The sequence below is a fragment of the Quercus lobata genome, chromosome 4 (genome assembly GCF_001633185.2).
Source record: "Quercus lobata isolate SW786 chromosome 4, ValleyOak3.0 Primary Assembly, whole genome shotgun sequence".
In the NCBI taxonomy this organism is placed as follows: Eukaryota; Viridiplantae; Streptophyta; class Magnoliopsida; order Fagales; family Fagaceae; genus Quercus; species Quercus lobata.
In genome coordinates, this window is record NC_044907.1 from 23,719,725 (window position 1) to 23,742,253 (window position 22,529).

At 34.8% G+C, this 22,529-nt stretch overlaps 1 protein-coding gene and 1 pseudogene across 1 annotated transcript; one reads left to right on the top strand and one right to left on the bottom strand.

Annotated features, from left to right (window-relative positions):
- Positions 1–7,239: 7,239 nt before the first annotated feature.
- LOC115984870 lies at positions 7,240–8,469 on the bottom strand (annotated as a pseudogene).
- A 4,966-nt stretch (positions 8,470–13,435) lies between these two features.
- Positions 13,436–14,728, top strand: LOC115988177 (probable F-box protein At4g22030). The gene has a single exon (XM_031111822.1). The coding sequence runs from the start codon at positions 13,490–13,492 to the stop codon at positions 14,726–14,728; it is 1,239 nt and encodes a 412-aa protein (XP_030967682.1). The 5' UTR covers positions 13,436–13,489.
- Positions 14,729–22,529: the final 7,801 nt, after the last annotated feature.

Here is a 22,529-nt window from a genome sequence, read left to right on the forward strand (position 1 = left end):
ATAGCACCCAATATGTTCTGAGAAGAGGAGTTTACTGTATGTTTTCTGTACAAAAAAACTTCCTATATATAGATGCTAGATTTTGTTTATTTTAAAACACTGTTTATGTCCAGTACAGTACACAGTAGAATTTGGAATTTGAACAGGTGTCAGAATCTCATTTAATGTATTGAAGAACTAAACACATGCTTAACCCTTTATTTTAGGAGATGCTGGAATTTTATATGCATTAGAAAATTAAGATAGACCCGTTCAAATCATATACCGGGTGTTACTTACATTTGTATAATATTTGCCACAGTTATCTATGACGTCGACGTTAAGTTCTAGAGTCCATGCTGAGACTTTGATAAAGTCATCAGAACAAGTCAATGACTAAATGGACTGAATCAATAAAAAATGAAGGTGGACTTTGAAAGAGGGGTTCAAATCCCATTAACACACTACCCTCCCCATATATATTTACCTAAAAAAAAACAAAGCAGTGAAGTCAATTGCAGACACCTCCTTAGTTACATCTCAATTCTCAAGTAACTCAAATGAGAAAATAGTATTAATCAGATAAAAAGCTTCATCAGTTATAACCATGAAATATCAAGTGCCTTATAGTATATATATAGTGGTGTTACTCATTTTGAATTCCACCACCAATTTCCATTATTTAACTGTCGAATTATTCAAAAATTGACATAGGCACAAGAAAAAAAAAAATTATAACCAGCAGCTGCTCTTGTGATTGTTACATTCAAAGTCCCTAAATAATGATTGAACCTCTCAGTCTCGGAGACTAGGCCAAGGCCAAACTGCCAAAGTCGCTTACATATAATGATTGGACCTATATCTCTCTCTTTCTATGGGTTGGGCAAGTTCAAGTTACATCTAATATAACTTTAAAAAATGTTAAACTATTTAATAATTTGTTATTAAATTCATATTTTAAGAATTCAACCGATGGATTATATGTTCTATATATTTTTAACATACATGTAAATTTTCATGTCAATCGAATGTTATTTACCATTCGATTCATAAACTCATTTTTTATACATTATTTTAAATTATAATTGAATTTAAACAATTAATTGATGACATAACCATTAATCTTTAATCACCTTGAAATTTTACAAGTATATAAAATATATAAAGATACTATAATTTAACAGTGATATTTTTAAGATATAAATTCAATAACAAATTATTAAATGCGGTAACATTGCTTAGAGTTATACCAAGTGTGTAACTTAAACTCATCCCTCTCTATATATAAAAGTTGTAACTAACATATATGTCTTCATTCAAGTGTGAATATATGTAGATACACTTTATATATGCCCACACATTATATGTAACACCATTCTACACAGTAAAATAAAATAAAACACCGGCACTCTTGTGAATATGAAATGGTATTTTAATATTACCTATAAAATAACATAAGCATTATATTATGTTTTTTTTTTTATTATGATTTTTATAATCCGTGTTATAATTTCTTCATTGTCGAAATATCATGTAATTCTATCATGAATTTTAGTAATTAAAAAAAAAAAAAAATCTCATGTACAATATGTGTCAATTTTTGTTAAACTTATAAAATGAACAAATTATAATAATTTTAAGTCATATTGTAAGTTTGTAACCATTTGTACATCTAAAATTTAGAGTTCAACTTTAAAATGATATTCTATATTCCACTTATAATATATTTTTTAAATCTTATATTTCTCTTATAACTTTTTGACATTACAAAACATTGATAAAATTAATATGGAAAAAAATTTATATTATTCAACTAAATTTGATATAAAAAAATATTTAAAGAAAACATCAAAAAATAGAAAATAAAAACAACGTCAGGGAGCAATTTTCTCCTCTTGCCTGCTCCTTACAATCATCAAATGAATGTTTTTGTAGGGTACACGTACGTATATATGCACGTAGAGAGGACATAAACAAGTTGTTCTAGTATTTTAGTAACCAAAAAAAAAAAAAAAAATCATATTTTCAGTCTAGTAACTACTAACTACGTACTCTTATAAATACCTAAAATTTATTTAATGTGTTAGTTGGTAAACATTTTCCTTTCAAGATGATGCCAGCCTCCGTAAGCTGTGATGGAATTAAAACCACATGAATTGATGACATTTTCTAAACCCATGTCTAGGTCTTTTGTAGGGGTGGCAAAATCAATCCAAACTCATTTAAATAAGACCCAAACCCACCCAATTATTAATTGAGTTAAATAAGTATTAATCCAATTAAACCCAATTAACATTATTCTTATTAGGTTTTAACTAGGTGCCTAATTAAACCCAATTATGACCAAGTATCATTCCTACAAATCACTCCACTCTAAAATACCCCAAAACACTAAAAAGACCAAAATATCCATTAAACCTAAGAAAATTACCAAAATACTCCCTAAACTTAAAAAATGACATAAATACCCTCCAAAACCTAAAATTTATCACCAATCAAATTTGGAGCAATTAATAATAAGTGTGATAGTGTGTGGGTTTTTTTTTTTTTTTTTTTTTTAATAGATAAATGCTAGTGTGTGATTAATTTAAATTTAAAAAAAAAAAAAAAAAAAAACCTTAATAACTGTCAAATTATTATCATGTTGACTTATGTGCTAACGCTAGATATTGTTATTGTGATATTGATGTTGATATTGTTCCACTACCACGAAATTGTGCTTCATCTTCATTCAGTAGAGACGCTAATTTTTATATCCTTGTTGAAGATATTTTCAACACCACATAAAGAAGTTTTTACTCTAATATTCCTGTGACTAAGAAACAAAGAATTGATGAACTTTTCTTATGTGGTATGACCATTGTAGTTTTCATTGATGTCCTAGTGAGATATTTAATTTAATTTAGCATGTTGAACTTTACATTGAGCTATTTAATTTAACGTGTTAAGAGGACAAATTGTATTTTTAATAAGAGACTTAAATCGAATCATGCTTATACTGAATCAAATTGGTGTCTTTTTAATGAACCTATAGTATCTATCATTGAAAAACAAATATTTAATAAATTCATCTTCTACTTTGGTTCATATCAAGTTTGGGACTTGGAAAAAGGTAAGGAAGTTTCATTTATTCAATTATGATAACGCTGTTTCAAGGGAAACCAAGAGCTAGTATATATGAGATTTCATGAAGAGGAAAATAAGAAGAGAAGAAAGAGAGCTAGTATTGAGCATAACAGTTGCCAAAATATTCCTCGCTCCTTCATCATACCTTAAATTATCATAGACTCCGTAAAGTCTAGTCAATGCCATGCACATCATGGGATTTAGTGAAATTTTAAGGTACCACGTATTGTTAAGGAAATTGATAATTATCTAATATATATATATATATATATATATATAAATGTAACTTTGAGGCATGTTAAAAACCATTTCTATAAATTGATAATTGTCATAGCTAGTCAAAGGAGTTTGGTATCCTTATATATATATATATATATATATATATATATATATATATTTAAATCACACACCCATGTTCAAGTACACCACACACGCTAACATGTTCTGGAATGTACATAAATTAATTTTCTAAGATAAAAGGTGTTCTAGAAAACATGTGCATAGATTTTCAAAATTATTTTATTTTTTAGTGTTTGTGTTACTTTATATTTTCAAAAGACTTTGTAAACTTTCAAGATGAAACTAGTCCTAAAACACAAATTCACACCCCTTCTAACATAAACAATCTACACACAAAATATTTTAATAATCATTACCTATTTTAAAAAAAATAAAAAAAACTTAATAGACAATGCAGTTGAAGTAGAACATATAGGATAATTCCTTCTTTCTTTTCATGGTTCCTATATATCCCCTTTTAGTTGTTGACTTTGCCCTAGATAACTAGGGCATATACAGAGCATTTATAGTCTAGTTGGGCATAAAAACAACCAATTTGACAGTGCTGATAGGTGTCCAATTGCAATATTCAAAGTATGGAGAAGATATATAAGGTGTATGGGACAAAAGAATTATGTACTTTACCAAGACTAGTAAATTTATTAAAACAAGATTTACAAGTTGGCATTTCTTTTATTCTAATAAGTAATAACCGAAACAAAATTGTAACAAAGGCATAACTTAGAGTATGTAGAACCTATGATCCATGTAAACTAGCCGTAGTTCTACGCCATTTGTGAAGATGGTGAGATGTTTCAGTTGCTAGCTAGTTGCTAATTGATTGAAGGAGATATGGTCCTCAGTGACCGCAATGACCTTCGAAGTTTTAGATATTATAAACCAAAATTAAAATAAATAAATAACTATCTTATAATAATTATGATAGGCAAACATACAATAGACTGATTGATTAGAATTTAGAAAGAACCACCCTCCAAAATCAAAGAGAAAAGTTATTTGTTGACTAGAAAAATCAGCACCGCCTTGTAGCTAGCAAGTCAATTCTTTATTTAATTTCGCACATGGTATAATTTTTTTTTTTAGGTAGCGGTATGGTATAATTATATTAGTGAGAATTGGATTTATATCTCGATCAATAATTAATTTCATGATGCAATTATAATGGAATTGTGAGATCTGATGTAGAAATTTGAAAAGTAGAGAGGTAAAAATATTTTGATCTAAAGACTAAAATTAAAAGTGATTTTTAATTTTCAATCTCGTCCATTGATTTACTAGCATCAAATTTAGATCTGTAAGAAAAATGGGTTGAAGTGATAGTCCATTAATATTTTGTGGTGTTTCATATTGGTGATTTGAACCCCACCTCCTGTAATATAGTAAGAATTACTCTAGGAATTATGAATATTTACTGCCATTGAGACCACGACAGGTAACATGAAAATAGGAATGCTTTCAGAAAGTCATATGAACTAATGTAGCTTCATAAGATCAATCTCAAAGAACCCTTCAGTGTATGCATGCATGTAAAACTTCAATGAAAATAGGATTTTATATTTGTTATTCCAGTTGCATTCATTCAATTGATCTTTGTTCCAGTGAGATATTTAATTTTATTTAGCATGTTGAACTTTTCATTGAGCTATTAATTTAATGTGTTGAGATGACAACTTGTATGTTTCATTGATGTTCCAATGAGATATTTAATTTCATTTGTTGGTTTTTAGACCCCTTAAAACACAATTAAATTAACCTAGGTAATTAGCCAAGTGATTACTTAGTCAAATTAACAAATCTAGGTTAACACAAATATATCATATCAATGTATAGCAGCGGAAAATAAAAAACACAACGATAAGATAACTCAGGAAAACCAAACTGGTAAAAAACCTGGAGAGGATTTAACCTAACTATCCTCAAGGTAAAAAACAAATCCACTAGAAAGAATTGAAGTTCATACAATAAGACTTACAAGCCCCTATGCTCGACTTCTTATTACTACGCACCAGTAGAACTTACTAACACGACCACGTGCAAGCTCCGAATCTACGGACTCCTTCTTTCTTTAGCCTTTGCAAAACACAAACACCCCCGTTTGTGACTTTGAGATCCCACTCAAAAGTTTAGCAACACAAACTCTCCTATTTGTGACTCCAAGACCACCCTTGAAGGTTTAGATCATCAGCACTTTTGATGACTAGAGAAGGCAGCAACTTCTACAATACCGGATCTTGAGATTCTTCAAGGAATAGCATCGGTAGAAGACATAAGAGAGCTTTTTAGGAACTAAACCTTAAATACAAAAGAGGCACACTCTTTTCTCTCTGAAAAGCCACATAAAAACGTGCTTAGGATTTTCTTTATATACTGGGAGAAGTAGATTACAAACCCTAATCCCTAATGGGCTTGAACTGCTGTTTGGGTTTAATTAAAATTCTGTAGATACGACTTTCGATCGATCGAGCCTGTCTTTCGATCGATCGAACTAGACATATTATGAAATCTTCTTCCTGCAGCTTGTATGTTCTTGAATCTTGACTTGAATCACCTTGAGTATTGTCTAATAATACCTATAGATTCTAAGATCTATATCTAGACAAGTTTGTATTCACGATTTGCCAATTTGTTCTAAACATTTAGAATCTAACATCATTTAACATGTTGATCTTTCCACTTAGCTATTTAATTTAATGTGTTGGAACGACAAATTGTATTTTCCATTAATATTGATGTTCTAGTGAGATATTTAATTTCAATTAATGTGTTGGGATGACAAGTTGTGTTTTTCATTTATATTCCAGGAAGATATTTAATTTCATTTAATGTGTTGAAATTTCTACTAAGCTATTTAATATAATGTGTTGGGATGATAAGTTGTATTTTTTTATTAATGTTTCAGTGAGAGAGAGATATTTAATTTCATTTATGTGTTGAACTTTCTACTAAGCTATTTAATTTAATATGTTGGGATGATAAGTTGCATTTTTCATTGATGTTCCAGTGCAATATTTAATTTCATTTAACTTGTTGAACTTTCCACTTATTTATTTAATTTAACAACCAGTATTTTTCATTGATGTTCCACTGAGAAAGCAACAAAGATAGGGATGGAAAGTTATCTGTTGATTCATGAATCATGGCTTCAATTGAATATGAAGGTGCATGAAACATCATGCCCAGCACCCACACCAAAGTTGTCCATATTGTCGGTGAGCCTCTTGCTATCGAACAAGGCCTTTTACCCTTAAATAGCTTTTCGAATGGTTAATATATTTGCAAAAAACTTGTGATAGTAATTGATATTTTTTTTGTATTTCCAATAAAAAATGTCCAGGTTTAAATTCTTCCTTCCAAATCCTACTATCAAATTTATTTATTTATTATTGTTATTAATTAGGAAGTTAGGAGTAGGTGAATTTGAATCTTGAATATTTCCATTAGAACTATTAGGAAATGCCAGTTGAATTACAAGCTCTTGAGCCCATTGTCAAATTATCAAAAGAATGAAATAGTTAATAAATTCATGAGTTACAATTAACTCAAATGTATATAATAAAAAAAAATTAAAAAAAATTATTCTCATATAAGAGACTTAAATTCAAATCTTGCTTACACCAAAATTCAGTTAATTATAAAAATAAAAACAATAAATTAATAAAGAGGTACTTTTTTATAAGAATAGCCTTGCTCATACAGTCATGCTTATTTAAGAAAACTTGAAGTCCCTAAAGTGAGTGCAAGATTAATAATCCTTGAGTACACCATGATTGCAACCCCTAATATCATCGAGAACCTCTAGTTTGAAAATACTTAATCTAATTCAGGGATGACTTCTCAATCTAGGTTTAGATGCCTTGCAGGCATACTTGCATTGATTCTTGTAGGGCCTGTAGAGGCAAAGGGATTTGGAGCCATTGTTAAGTTATCTCCATCACCCTCCAACATTTGAACCCCAACTTTCATGGAAGGACGATCCATTTGGTGCCATTGGATGCATTAGAGTCCCACAATCTCTACTTTCTTTGCAATTTTAGTATTTCCATTATCCTCAACATAGACTCATAGGTCTTCCTTTTTCTCTAACATATTGTATATCCATTTTGGAAAATATATTTGGCTAGTATTCTCCACGGTTACACCAACATTTTTCTACCTCCGACCATTTCAAGCAACAATATTCTGAAACTATAAATATCTAATTTGTAAGACATGCTCCCAAAGTTCCTAGAGAACACTTCGGGTGCAATGTAACCCATGGTCCCCCTAGTTGTGGTCATGGACACTGCACTCTGATCCTTTGCACACAACTTGGCTAGACCAAAATCAAAAAATTTTGGATTGAAATTTTGGTCTACCAAAATATTATGAGGTTTGATATCAAAATGGAGAATTTGTTGATCACATCCTTGGTAAAGATATTCGATTCCTTTTGCTATGCCAAGAGCAATGTCTCGTAGTTTTTCCCAGCCAAGGAAACGATTAGAATCTACTGAGGAAATGAACTTCTCTAGTGAATTATTTGCTAAGAACTCATAAACTAATGCCCTTCTTAATCCATCAACAAAGAAGCCAACCAAGCAAACAACATTAACATGATGGATTCTACCCGTTGTTCCCACTTCATTTATGAATTCTTCCCCATTGCCCTTAGAACTATTTAGGATCTTCACGGCAATATGGATTTCATTTGAAAGCTTTCCTCTGAACACTATTCCATAGGCTCCTTGTCCTAACTTCTCCGTAAATTGATTTATAATCCTTTTAAACATCATTATATGAGTACCTTATGGGCTTGAGAGCTCTGTAATCCTCCAAAAACCTTTCAATCCTTGTTTGATTTTCTCTTTCTATTTTGTCATAGCGACAGACACGGTAGAGTACATATGCCACGAGTCCCAAAAGAAATGACCCCAAGGTGGAAACTGCATGTTAAACATATTCGTGAGTCTATAAAAAAAATTAAAAAAAAAAAAAATCAGTTATTGTAAATTTTCAAAAATGGCCAACAGAAAACTCACCAGTAATCACTATTGTTGTTGATCAACCTGCAAAATATTTTAACATAATTAGCTTCTAGTTGCACCTATCTGAAAATAAAAGATAATTGTTTGTATTTATATCACTAATAGAAAGAAAATTATTTGGTATTCTCAAGCAATTATTTTGGTTAATTTTTAGGTTTCAAGGATATCTCAGTCATTTTTTAGGTTTAGGGGGTATTTTGGTCATTTTTTAGGTTTAGGGGTTATTTTGGTCATTTTTAGGGTTTGGGAGTATTTTGGTCATTTTTAAGTTTTGGGGGTATTTTGGTCATTTTTTAAGTTTCAGGGGTATTTTGGTCATTTTCAGGTTTTGGGGTATTTCAATCAATTTTTAGGTTTAGGGGGTATTTTGGTCAATTTTTAGGTTTCAGGGGTATTTTGGTCTTTTTTTTTTATGTTTAGGGGGTATTCTTTTTTTTTTTTTTTTTTAGGTTTGGGGGTATTTTGGTCAATTTATAGGTTTCAGGGATATTTTGGTCATTTTTAGGTTTCAAGGATATATTGGTAATTTTTAGTGATTTTTGAGCATATTTAGTCTTTTTTATGTTTAGGGGGGGTATTTTGATAATTTTAAAGGACTTTAGGAATGCTTTGGTCATTTTTAAGTTTTAGGGGCATTTTTGTAATTTTGATTATTGGATAATGGGTAGGTTGAGGTTTGCTCATAATAATTGAGTTGGGTTAGGTTTGGATTAAAAGTAATTAGTTAAATGGGCAATAAATGAGTAAATGAATTTTATGTACCCAACTCTATTATGCCTACTCCATATCCACTCATTTAACACCTCTAGTCTTTTGTATACTCTTGGAAGACAAGGTTAGAGACTATCTGGATTGTAGCCTTGTTGTCACTGTTAATGTATATTCACTAAACGCACATGCCTTAGCCCAATTTACTTATTGTGCACATCTTTTGCTTGTATAACACTCTTTCCTAGCCCAATGGGCTCAGACCCAATTTACCTTACTTAGAGCATTCTTATCAGATATGCCAAATGCTAAATATTTGGCATTTGGCACATCCAACACTACTGTTCAAGCTTCATGAGGTGTTCTATATGTTCTATAATTTTATAACATGCTACAGTACCGTCTCAAATATGAGACGGTATGGACACAAATGCCATTTCCGTAAAATAGTTTTTTATTCAACATTTTCTCTCTCCTCTCAATATTTAATTCAATGTTTTCTCTCTCTTCTCACTGTTTTCTCTCTCTCCGACCCAAGTTCTCTCCCTCTTTCTTCTTCAGATCACCTCCCTCACCCTCAAAACAACGGTATGGCGGCCTCACCGATCAAGCCGCCGATCACAGATCACCCTCCCTCACCGTCTCATCATTCTATGTACGCCATCGTTCAACGGTACGGCGGCCTCACCGATCAACAGTACGCCATCGTTTTACATCTCTGTCTGGCATTCTCATCGCCGATCTCGCCACGCCGATCTCGCAATCGCTGATCTCGCCACGTCGATCTCGAGTTTGTGGGTTTGTGCCGGTGGATGTGGGTTTGTGCTGGTGGTGGGTTTGGGATGTGGGTTTGTTTGGTTTGGTAAATGTGGGTTTTTGCCGATCTCTCTGGTTGTGTTTTTGTTTTTGTTTTTTTTTTGTTTTTTTTTTTTTTTTTTTTGAGGTGGCGTTGGTGGATGTGAGTTTGTGCCGGTGGTGGCTGTCGGTGTTGTTGCGACAGTGGTTGTTGGTGGCCGTTGTTGCGGCAGTGGGGGTTGTGCCATTGTTGACGATGAGGATGAGGATGATAGAGAGTAATTAATATATTATTTTAATGTGTAGTAAATAATATTTTAATGTGTTGTAAATATTATTTTAATGTATAGAATTGAAGTATAAAATATCTGATAAATGGTATGTTGTAAAATGATGTGCTAAAATAATAAAGTAGGATTTTGGAGTGTCAAAATGGCATTTTTTATGAGAGAGCTGATGGGAATGCTCTTATTGTGCTCATATTTTGCAAGTACAACACTCTCTCATGCCGGTATATAAAGGCCCTCTATTGAACAATTATAGAGAGACAAATTATTCATTTATTTTCTGTTTTTATTTTCTCAACAGTAACAACATAATTCTACCGTTTATCCTCACACACAAAAAACCAGTCACAACATAATTTGGCCCGTTGCATATGCGTCATATTAAGGTTGGCAATGATTTGCTTTAACTAAGTGATCTCTCATGTTTTCCTAAAAATAAAAAGTGATCTCACATGTGGTTGATATTGGTCTGTATTCTGCCTCGGCTGATTAGAATGTAATAGTTTTTTTTTTTTTTTTTTTTTTGATAGTGAATAGTTGTATGAGATAAATTATTGACGGAGTAAAAATATGCATCTTGCCGAGGTGTTTACTCATGCAAATGAATGATGCTAGTAGCTAAATAAATATTTCTTGGCCAAGTGTTTACTTGATGTATCATAATTGTATTTATTAGAAAGCATTATTGTATTTATTTTGTGTTGATCAATGCATTTTATAGAATGGTTTTGGAATAATATTCAATAATTAATTTTATACTTCCAAATGAGTTTTAAAGCATGAATAAGTCTTTTAATGGGGTTTGAAAGTGATTCTAGCAAGCTCTATAAAAACGAACGAGTTAACGTGCAAATTGCACAATGGCACAAGTGAATTTGCTTAAAAAAAATATCTGATGGACTCAATTTTGATGTAGACATTAATCAAGTTAAAGAAGGTCAACCCAATTCAATTTAAGACCAAAGGGAACAACTACTCAAAGGAAAATGATATTAAAGCTAAATCAAATTTGGATTTGAATTTCAACCAGCGCAGGCTTTATTTGTTTTGTATGACTGAGGAAAAACAAGTAGCATTAGAAAGCTAATCCAAAAGGACTACAAAGGTGGTCAATCAAAGCAAGAACATCAACAAATCGCTTGAAAATGCACGAGCACATTAGAATTTGCATTGAAAGGTGCTCGGCGTAGATGTTTTCATACATAAAAGAATAAACATATTTCACATATTATCATAAGAATTCAGATTAGATCTCAAATCTAGAAATTTAATAATATAACCTAATTTTCATAATTTTATGTAAAATAGCCTCATTTTTACGAAAAGAAAATGCACAAATCTATCATAGGACGATTCTAAGCAATGAAAATTAGAATTATGATTGTGACACATACTATCATAATTCATATGTGCATGCATGGATCTACAAATCTACTTGAGAGATATGCACCAAAAACATAATTATACGATTAAATCTGCCATATCAATGAAAGAATCTCTTTTCTTTTTTTTTTTTTTTTTTTTTTTTTTTGGGGGGGGGGGGGGGTGGATGAATGAATCATGTTAAAATATTTTTTTTATGAATATATGATTATGGCATGAAATCAACACAAAGAACAAATCTATCAAGTCTAAAAGAAGAATATAATGAATTAAACAATAAGCTATATTAACAAGAACACCCTATTAATCTAAACACATGTTTTTGTACTTTTTTTAAAAAAAATTTATAAAGGAAAAACATAAGCAAAAGAATCCTAATTAGCTATTGGACTCAAAACTTACGTCCATGCACCCTAACCAAATTCTAGTCCACTTCGAGTCGTAGTTCTCACTTCTCACCATGGTCCATGGGTCAATTTCTTATGCTAGGGTGAACTTTTGGATCCCTTTTCAATTTCTTATACAAAGGTTTTTTTCCCTTAAATTTATTTATTTTTTATTAGACTCACTTCAAAACAAGAACATTTCAAATCAAGAAGTTAGAATTGATCAAATAATATGACCAAATTACTATTGCAAAGTAAATACTTGCTTTTTTTTGAAGCTTCAAAAAATGAAAATTTCAATTACTATTATTTATTACCATTTACGTATTACTTTGTTTAAATATTTAGAGCAAGTAAAGAGATAAATATTTTAGCATGAATTTGTATCATTTATGTCTTTAAGCTTTTAGTATAATTTAAGTCTTTAAGCTTTTATAGGCTCTTTATGTTTTTTCACAATTAAAAATTTTCTTTAGTTAATCAAGATACATAAATTATCCAACAAGATTAAGAAATAAAAAATAAAAAAAAGGTATGTGAAATAATAAAAGAAATTATGCATTATCCACTTGGAATCATCTGGTATTTAAATGTCCATCATAAAGAAAAAGCTCAACCAATATATGAATTGATCTTTGTATTAATTTTAAATTAATCCTTTAGGAATTAATAAGCTTAGAATGATCCTGTGAATGCATGTCTATGGCAAGAATCTTTATTGAAAAATCAAAATTAAGACTTCATACAACCTTGGTCAAAGCAACATTTTGCATATGAAAAGTAAAAAGATCGATTTACCCTTAATTGCCAATGATAACCACATATATATATATATATATATATATTTATATGATGTGAATTTAGAAGTTATGGAATTTTCACCCATATGAAATTACTGTTTTTCTTTTAGTATTAAGATGACATAAAATAAATTTTAATGGCTGCAAAAAGGGTGTTGTTGATGCACGGATAACACCAAAAGTGTTTATTAAATTACAAAACTTTTGACCAAACACATCAAGTGTTAATAGTTTAAATTTTATCCTATCCCTTATTTTATATTTCTTCTTTATCAATAAAATTTTGTATTTTATTAGCCCTCACCATTTCTTTCTCCATCAGGTTCACAGTAAATACTACAATTTACAAGAGTGCATGCCTGGTCTGAAAGGGTACAGTAGTTCTAGTGGCATTTTTGTTCTGTTAACTTGTAGAAACTGACCAGGCAGCATTGGTCAAATAGCGACCAGGTTTGAAGTAATAGGTTTTTACTGGGTGGTATGAGAGAGCAAACTTTGAATTTGAAAATTATGAAGAGGGAATGGGTCAGCCAATTGGGCTTAGTCAAGCCAGTTGCCAGTCAATATTTTCCACATCTGACCCCTTCTTATCAGTTATATTTCGTTGGTATAAATAAGACTCCACATGCATATCTACCTCCATTCTCAACCTCTCATCCTCCAAAGACAAAGAAAATAACCAAAGAGACCACCTCAATCAAATGGCTTACCTACAAGCTTCATCCCTCGTACTCTCTTCTTCTTCAAACAAAATCCGTGCTGCTGTTCCTGTCCCAAAACTTCCAAGAGTCCCTATGTCACTACCAAAAATGACAACAAGAACTGTGGTTGAGGAATTGAACATGAGGGCTGGCTTTACAAAAACAGTCCCAATTGATGTTGAATCATACAACTCCACTAGTATTGCAAATACCCAACTCTATGCTCTTTTAGAAGCTGTAGCTGATAGGGTAGAGATGCACAATAACATTGGAAAGCAACGTGACAATTGGAACACCCTTCTTTTGAACTCTATCAACATGATAACTCTTACTGCTGCAACCTTAACTGGTGTTGGAGCAATTGGAGGCGCTGGAATCCCTCTACTGGCTTTGAAATTATCGTCCGCGCTATTGTACTCTGCAGCCACAGGATTGTCGCTTATAATGAGCAAAATTCAGCCCTCACAACTCGCTGAGGAACAACGTAATGCTACCAGATTGTTCAAGCAACTCCAAAGCCAAATCGAAACTATCCTCACTCTTGGCAATCCAACTCAGGAGGATGTGAAAATTGTGATGGAAAAGGTCTTGGCTCTTGATAAAGCCTTCCCACTTCCCTTGCTAGGAGCAATGCTCGAAAAGTTTCCTTCAAAGTTTGAACCTGCTGTTTGGTGGCGATCAAAACAATCACAGAACAAAACCAAAGCACAAGAAGGTAAATTTCGTAAGATGGTGAAGAATGGTTGGAGTGAGGAGCTGGAAGTTGAAATGAGAGATATTATTGAAGTGGTGAAGAGAAAAGACATTAAAGACTATGCAAGGCTAGGCAACTTGATGTTGAAGATCAACAAGATTTTGGCTATCACAGGCCCATTACTCACTGGCATTGCTGCCATCGGTTCCACTTTTGTGGGTAATGGATCATGGGCAGCGATAATAGCGGTGGCTGCTGGGGCATTAGGAAGTGCTGTTAATGCTTTTGAGCATGGTGGACAAGTTGGAATGGTGTTTGAGATGTATAGAAACAACGCTGGCTTCTTTCGCCTATTGGAAGAATCAATTGAAGGCACACTTGAAGAAAAAGATTTGGAAAGAAGAGAGAATGGGGAGTTGTTTGAGATGAAGTTGGCTTTGAAGTTCGGAAGAAGCTTGTCACAGCTAAAAGAACTTGCACGAAAATCTGCTTATTCTCGAAGAGAGGGAACTTCAATTGATGAATTTGCAAACAAGCTTTACTAATTTTAGTTCTGCAAATAGTTTTTCTTTGACTGTTTGATTCTTCTGACAAACAAAATTTTTGTATAACCATGTAATATTGAAAAGGGTTAACTTTGATTCTTTGATTCTTTCTAACAATTGTACTCTTTGTATAACTATATGTTACAATACAAAAAGGTTGAGTCACAAATTTTTCACTACATCTAGCTAGTCTTCTAAAATAACATTTCCTAGTTTCTGGATTTCAACAACCCGTAATAATGAAGTTGTTGAACAGCAAGTTGCAAATAAATAATAGTATTATTTAATATCTTATGGGCTTGATGAAAGTGAGATTTCTTGAATATATAGTTGACCAGAAAATTATGGACCAATTGTTGAATAGTCTAGCAGACTATTCAAGAAATATGAGCAGAATTTGATGGCTTGAAAAGTTAAACTTGTTACATACATACTGTTTTACAGTTTATAAATACCCAAAAAAAAACAATTAAAACTAAAACTTTATAAAACTAATAAACATTATATCTAAAATTTTGACTTTTCAAACCCAAGAATTCACAACATTATTGAAGAGAATAGAAGCCATATATATAATTAGAATCAAACAAAGATCAAGATTAAAGTGCATTTTTATCATCATATATGTTGTTTTTATTATCTTTCTATAGGATTTTTTATATTTCTTTCGTCTTTTTTATTTTTATTTTTATTTTTATTAAGTTTAGTATGCAAAAATTCAAAAGTTTAACATCAAAATATATCATTCGAGCCAAAGATAAAAGAAGCCAGTGTCAATCATATTTGAAAAAAAAAAAGTAGTATTTGTTGCATACATTGACTTAAAGTCTCGTTTTCAATTATAATTGGTTGTGTGTTCACACGCTATACATACATGCAACAAGATTTTTTCATTAAAAAAAGACCTAAAATTCAATGGTTCATTGGTGACGACCTCCTACACTGTTTCAATATGTTCTCTTTGCATCACCAAAGCATCCCTCGATCTGCCTCCATCATCTTCCTTGTCATCGACCTAAAAAAAAAAAAAACCGAGGCAAACTAATACACAGAAAAGCTCCATTTAAGAACATGAAAACCACTCACATATAAGACCAACCACCATCATAACTCCCTCACAATGGACTTAGAAAATCCCAAAAATTCAAAAGAAACCCCACACACACAAAACTGGTTCTATCAAGCCAACCATGACAACAGCAACAATAACATAGAGCAGTAGAGGTGGTATGCAAAGAAGGAGAAAGATATAATAAAAAAGAGCGGATACAGAAAAGAAGCATCAAAGTGGAAGTGGGCAATAAGAACAAGCAACACAAAGACTACTTCCATCTTCCTTGATCAAGCATGTAACACTGATGAATTCTTTTTCCTTCCCTGCAACTCTACAAGTATTGCCATATTGGAATACGCTAGTGCACAATGCATCAACACACAAATTCACAAAAACATTGCACAATATCAACATCATTTTCAATATTAAAACAAAGCCCATAAGTTCATTTTCCATATTAAAACAAAGCCCATAAGTGGCCCATAACCCATTTCAGTTTAAAAATCCCCTCTTAGCCCATACATATTAAACCCAAACAAAACTTTGAACCAAACCCAATTGCCTCAAACACCTAAACAAAAGCCCATCGAAAGTTTAAGTTATAAGCCCACTTACTGAAACCAACGTTTGGCCTAAGCTTTAAAGCCAACCCCTAAACAAAACCACATCTAAGCTAGAATCCTTAGATCATTTGCATCAGATTATCTTTTATGTTTTTAGCATAAAACCTATTTTTTATTTATTTTACATACTCACTTTTCAAAAAACTCATTTTCTCAAAAAAAAAAAAAAAAAAAATTCAAAGCACTTCACATCAGATTATCTGTAAAGTTGAATTTATTCAACTATGTGTTGTCTTTATTCCCTGTCAAATTTGCTTGTAATTCAACATTTAAAAACCTTGTATTTAGGTGGGAATAATGTAAGGGTTGTGTGTGAGAGTGTGTGAAGATTTGATTAAGAGTGTGCAACAAGAAGGTGACTCGTGACTGGACTCACGACTGACTCACGAGTGGTAACTTGCCAAAATGAAGCACATGTGTGAAGCATGCAAGAAGATGAAGAATCAGGCCAATTGGGTCTCTACAGGACAAAAAATACAATCTGGCCTAGTCTGGTAATTGGTGACTAGAACTACTGACTCATTCCAGTCGTGAGTGACTCGCTAGTACACCCTGTTTTGCAGAAAAGTGACTTTTCACATTCCATCTCATACCCTACTATAAATATCCTTATACCCACAAAATGTAGAGAGCTTTCAAAGAGAATTTTGAAAGAGAAACCCTAGTAAAAAACAAGATTGATTCATCCACAATCTTATACACTTAATTCTCCAAATTCTTCTACTCTCATCCTCTCCATTGTCATACCTATGAGGGGATCATAAACCAAATCCTTACCTCACCAAATTCAAAGTAGTGAGAAGGTTCTTGGTGTTTGAGAAGCAGTTCAAGAGAGAACCAATTCATATTGGTTGATGCAATGGGCAAATTGTGGGATCCGAAAAGTTAGAGAATACACGGTTAAGCGTAACCTTGTTGGAGCAAGAAGTTTGGATAGCTTAGGTGCATTGGATAGATTAGGCTTGGAGAGTCTATTGCTATTCATGTATCCCAACTGATTTTCTAGTGGATCATCTACCGCTTAGAGGGTGGCGAAGAGATTTTTTGCCGAGTTCTTCAGTTTTCTCTTCGATAACACGTGTCAGTGTTATCTTGTATTTGCATCTCTCTTTCCCTTACTCTTAGCTTTTAATTTCTGTTGGTTGTGATTAATTAATGGTTTAGAGCAGTTTGCTAATTTGACTATTACTTATATTTCATATTCCGCACGTATATTGTTTGAATATAAGCTTGTATTGGAAAATCTATTTTTAGGGATCTAAACATTCACAAGTGTTTTATACACTAAGTGAGTTTTCATTATCTATTTTACACTACATTTTATTAAAATATTAATTTTTCTTGATCTTTTTAATTGTTTCTCTTTCTTCGTATACAACTACCACCCACTCTCTTCTTTCATCCTTGATATATATAAAGAAAGAATAAAAACTAAATGCAAAATGAATAGTGGCGCCAAAATGCCAATGTAAATTTACATGGTCATTGTAGCAACCTTATATTTTTACACAATTTTTCATGACCCGATATGGATGAATTTTTGGTTTAGTTAGCTAAAATGTGATATTTTTCCTGTTATACAAGCACTTGCAATGATATGAGTGCTCAAAAGCCAATCCCAATACAAATTCCCATCAACCTCCAACTTTCCAAAACTATGCAAAGACTCCCAAAGTTTATTAAAATTGTGTAACTAGCCACATATTTATATATATTATCAAAGTACCTTATGCTTCAAAAAAATTACCTAAAGGCTAAAACCCCTTAATTCCACTGAAATTAATGAAAGCCCTCAGACCATATAGAACTTACAAAAATAAGCATTAATTCCATTTTAAACCTGCCCCCCCCCCCCCCCCCACCAAAAAGAAAAACAAAAATCTATCCCTACACATGACAAAAACTATGAAAATGCCCTTGAAGCCTTCGAATCACAAAAGCATAAGATAAGCCTCAGATTATAAAAAAATGGCTAAAATACCTTTGAGGCCAAAGAAATTCCAAACTAACCCCAAATTACACCAAGATGTCTAAAATATCCTTGGGATGACAAAAATGGCCAAATTAACTCCAAATTTTACCCAAAATTTTAAATACCCCTACAACCTCCAGAATCACCAAATGTGAAAACTAGCTACAATCAATTTTTTAAAACAAAAAAAATATATATATATTTATATATATATATATATATATATATTGTAGTTGCACGATTTTCCTGGTCCAAATCCTACTGATCAGGCCTTGGCCCAAGGCGCAACACACAATAAATCTTTGTAGAGGATGGGTCAAAGAACTTAGTCTCAGTGAACTTAATCGGTCTGATGCATGGACAATGTTGTTGCAGAAACAAAGACACAAGAAGGGATATCTAACAGAAGATTCTATTTCCTGGGTACAGATAATACATTTTTCGTCCACTTCTTTGAGGGACTCCACTACATTATATAGCTCTCTCATTCTTATCTGAACTTTACACTTGTTGATCATCTAAGCCCACACTTGAGCACCTGTCCTATCAGGCACCCTTATCACTCCCTTGTGAGTTGCAGTGGCCAAGGTAGTACTGTTCAGGGGTCTTTTCCTCATTAATGCGGCCAAGAGGGTGGTTGTGACACATTTAATGTGGTGGTGGCAGCTTTCCATGAGATATTTTGGGTTTTATTCTTTTTTATATGCTTGGAGGATGAACTGTAATGGTCGGGGCGAGCTCTTGGTCCGGACTTCGTAATGTCCGAGGAGGAGTTACTCCTCGGACAGGTTTCTTTTACCGTAAGTGGGTCTGAATAATATTTCGGTTATGACTTCTCCTCAGACAGGATGCTTCTCGGACGGGCCCGTAGTTTAACTAGCCCATTATTTTGGGCCGGGCCCCACAATAGCCCCTCAAAACTCCGGTTTTTATCTCCTTCCGAAGAGAAAAAACGGGGTTTTGATGTTAGTGAGAGGATGGAAGCAAGGAGGGCTTGGGGTGCGCATGCTGGCAGTTACTTTGGACGCGCTACAATTTACGAGGCACGGCCATTTACTTCTGGAGGCTTTCTGTCCCCTTCATCCAACGGTGAGGCGCAGATCGAACGGCCATCATTTTTTCTCGAATTTTTAGGCAGGAGCGATCTTTTCTCTCTCCTCCCGGCTATATAAGATGTCAGAGAGGTTCATATTTCTTTTTACCAGCATCTCATAAACACCAGAGGATTCCAGAGAGCTCCATCGAACTCCAGAGATCTACGAATACTTGCATCCGCTAAGCCTTCATAGTCGTTTTTCGTGAAGCGTCTCCTCCAAGAGAGATTTCCGGGCATCCCATTGAGCGTTTTGTGAAGGTATCAGTAAATTCCGTTCATTTCGCCGTTTTGATTCCCTCCTCGGACTTTACTTTTCTCCTCGGTCTTTATTTTCATTCCTCCAGTTCAGCTCAGATGGGTAGATTCGAAAAACTAGTAAATACTCCGGCCGCTATGGAGGCCTTTAGGGCAAAATACCACATTCCCCCGGGGGTGGGGCTGCAGTACTATCCTCTTGAAGGAGTATTGACAGATAGAGGCGAGGGAGAAGTTGTTATCCCCATGACTGCTTTCATAGAGGGAGGGATGACACTTCCTATGCGTAGGATTACAAGGGAATACCTGTTCAACCATAGGTGGACGCCGCATCAGTGTGCCCCAAATATGTTCAAGATACTAGGCTGTGTAGACATCCTAGACTAGCGGATGAATCTAGGCCTTACCTGGTACGATATGGTTTATCTGTACGAGTGTCACCACATTGAGAAAGGAGGGTATTATCTTAAATCCCGATCCGAGGTCGTTAGGTTGATCTCTTGTCTCCCAGTATCCAATAAGACCGTGAAGAAGGATTTCCTTATTGCTTCGGGGGAGTGGTTCGATGGTATTCATTGTCCAACTCGGGCAGGAATCCCAGGTGCGGCGTCTTTAGGGCCAATCCTTTTCGGGAAAGGTTTTAGTATTAGGGGGTTATTTTTCTCGCTTTCTTTACAATTGGAAAATTTCGTGAACTAACCCCACTTTTCTTGGACGTTTGCAGGTAAAGTTCATGTCGCTCTTCGGCTAAGCCTCGTGAACGTGCCGGCGTTGAACTACCTTCTAAGGTCGGAAATTTACGTTACTGAGGACGGCCAGTTACGTGTGGCTCATCTGGTTCTGGGCTATCAACCTCTAAGCCGCTTTTTCCAAGCTATCGGTCACGCCATAAGGGCTGGCAGTCCGAGGTTGGCTAGGATTGATGTGTTTAAGACCGGGTTCCTAGCTCGACGTGATCTTCCACCAGTCGTACTACCCGGCGTTCGAGATCCTTATCTAGCAGAGCAACTACCTCCGCCAGACGACCCTGGCTTTGCTGTTCCGGTTGAAGGGGAAACCGAATCATCTCGTCTTTCCCTTGAGGAAGAGATAGACGAGTTTTATTTTGAGGAGGAGGTTCAGCAAGCCCCCTTGGTTGAGCTTTCTGATCTTGAAGGAGAGCAGGACCAACACTCCGCAGTTGGTGTTCCCTTAATCATCACCTGCTCGGACGACCCCTCGGACGAAGAGATAGAGCCCATGGCCAGGAAGGGAAAATCTTTACGGGAGTTGATGGCCTCCCGAGGGAAAGGTCAGTCATCAAAAGGTCAGTCATCAAAGGGACCAACTCAGTCACAGGCCCAGACCTTTCCTCCTGTGGTCCCTCAGGATCCCTCGGACCTCGGCCTTAAGGTTAATCCGGACCTGAAGAAGAAAAGGCCGGTTAACGCTCCTGAGGAGGGTGAGGTGGTTGCCCAGCCGACCAAGCAGCAAAAAACCACCCGGGCGCCAAGGAGCAGAAGGGGTGACTCCGTGGAAAGCCGGGATGAGGGGAACCGTGTTGAAGTGCGCGCTACCCCGCGTACATGGAGCCCCAAGCTGGAGCTGGATGGGGTTGCTATACCCTACAATGCCTCGATCCGAGACTATAACAGGGGCCGAGCAGGGTATGTAGCTGATGCCTTGGAGCAACCCCTACTCCTTCCTCGGGATATGGAGGCCTACAGGCGTTTCTCTCAGCCTGAGATTTTCCTATCCCTCAAAAGGGATCTCGCCATGGTAAGTGACCCTTTCACTATTTTATTAATTTATTTAACCCTGTTAAATTTTTAACCAATCTTGTTTTGTTTGCAGATTACTCAGCAGGTATTTGTGGCTGAGTAGTTTTGTCGTGATAATCGCAGTCGGGCTGAGGCTGAGACCCAGTCTCGGACGGAGATGGAGAAAACCTTGGGGTCCCTCAAACACGATCACCTTGAACTTACGGAGAAGTTCAAGGAGTTGGAGAAACGGCGCAAGAGTGCAGAGGCCGGTTTGAAAAGTGCCGAGACCCAGGCGGAGGATCAGCGTAAAGAGCTGTTCGCGACCCAGACCAACCTTGCCACCGAGAAGCAGGCGGTGGTGGATCTCAAGACTTCCCTTCAAAAATTCAAGGATGAGCTACAGCGGGTCAAAGAGGAGGCTCAGCTTATCTGAGAGTCTACAAAGGCTGAAAAGAATGCTTCTCGCCAGCTCGGGGCCCAAGAAAAGGAGGCCAGGCTATCCGAGGAGATCCCCGAGGTGTGTAGGGACTACTGCAGCATCTCATGGGCTCATGCCCTTGATGTTGCAGGAATTCCTGTGGATTCGGCGCTGAGACTGCCCGAGAACATCTTCTATCCTCAGGAGATCCGAGAGAATCCTGATGGCGACCAAGCGGCTTCGGAGCAGGATCTGGCAGTGCCTGATGCCGTCCCTGTGCTTGATAAAGCGAAGGATCCTGCCACGGACTCTACCACCGAGGCTCCTCCTCCTCAGCCACAGCAGAAAAAAGATCCTCCCGCTAAGGCTTAGCTACTAGGCTTTTAATTTTTGTATTCCCTTTTTTTTTTCTTTTTTTTCTTTTTTTTCTTTTTTTTTTGAACGAGAGTCGTCCTGTTTTCGCGTTCTTTTGTAAGGACCTCTCTTTGTATTGTCCTCGGAATATTAATATAGAATGTTTGCTTTGCTTTCTATGGATGTGTGCTGATACCACTCTTTTTTTTTTTTTTTTTGCAATGACATAAATAAATATAAACGGTCGAGATGAAAGGGATGTTGTGCAGTGAATTTGAATAAGGGTT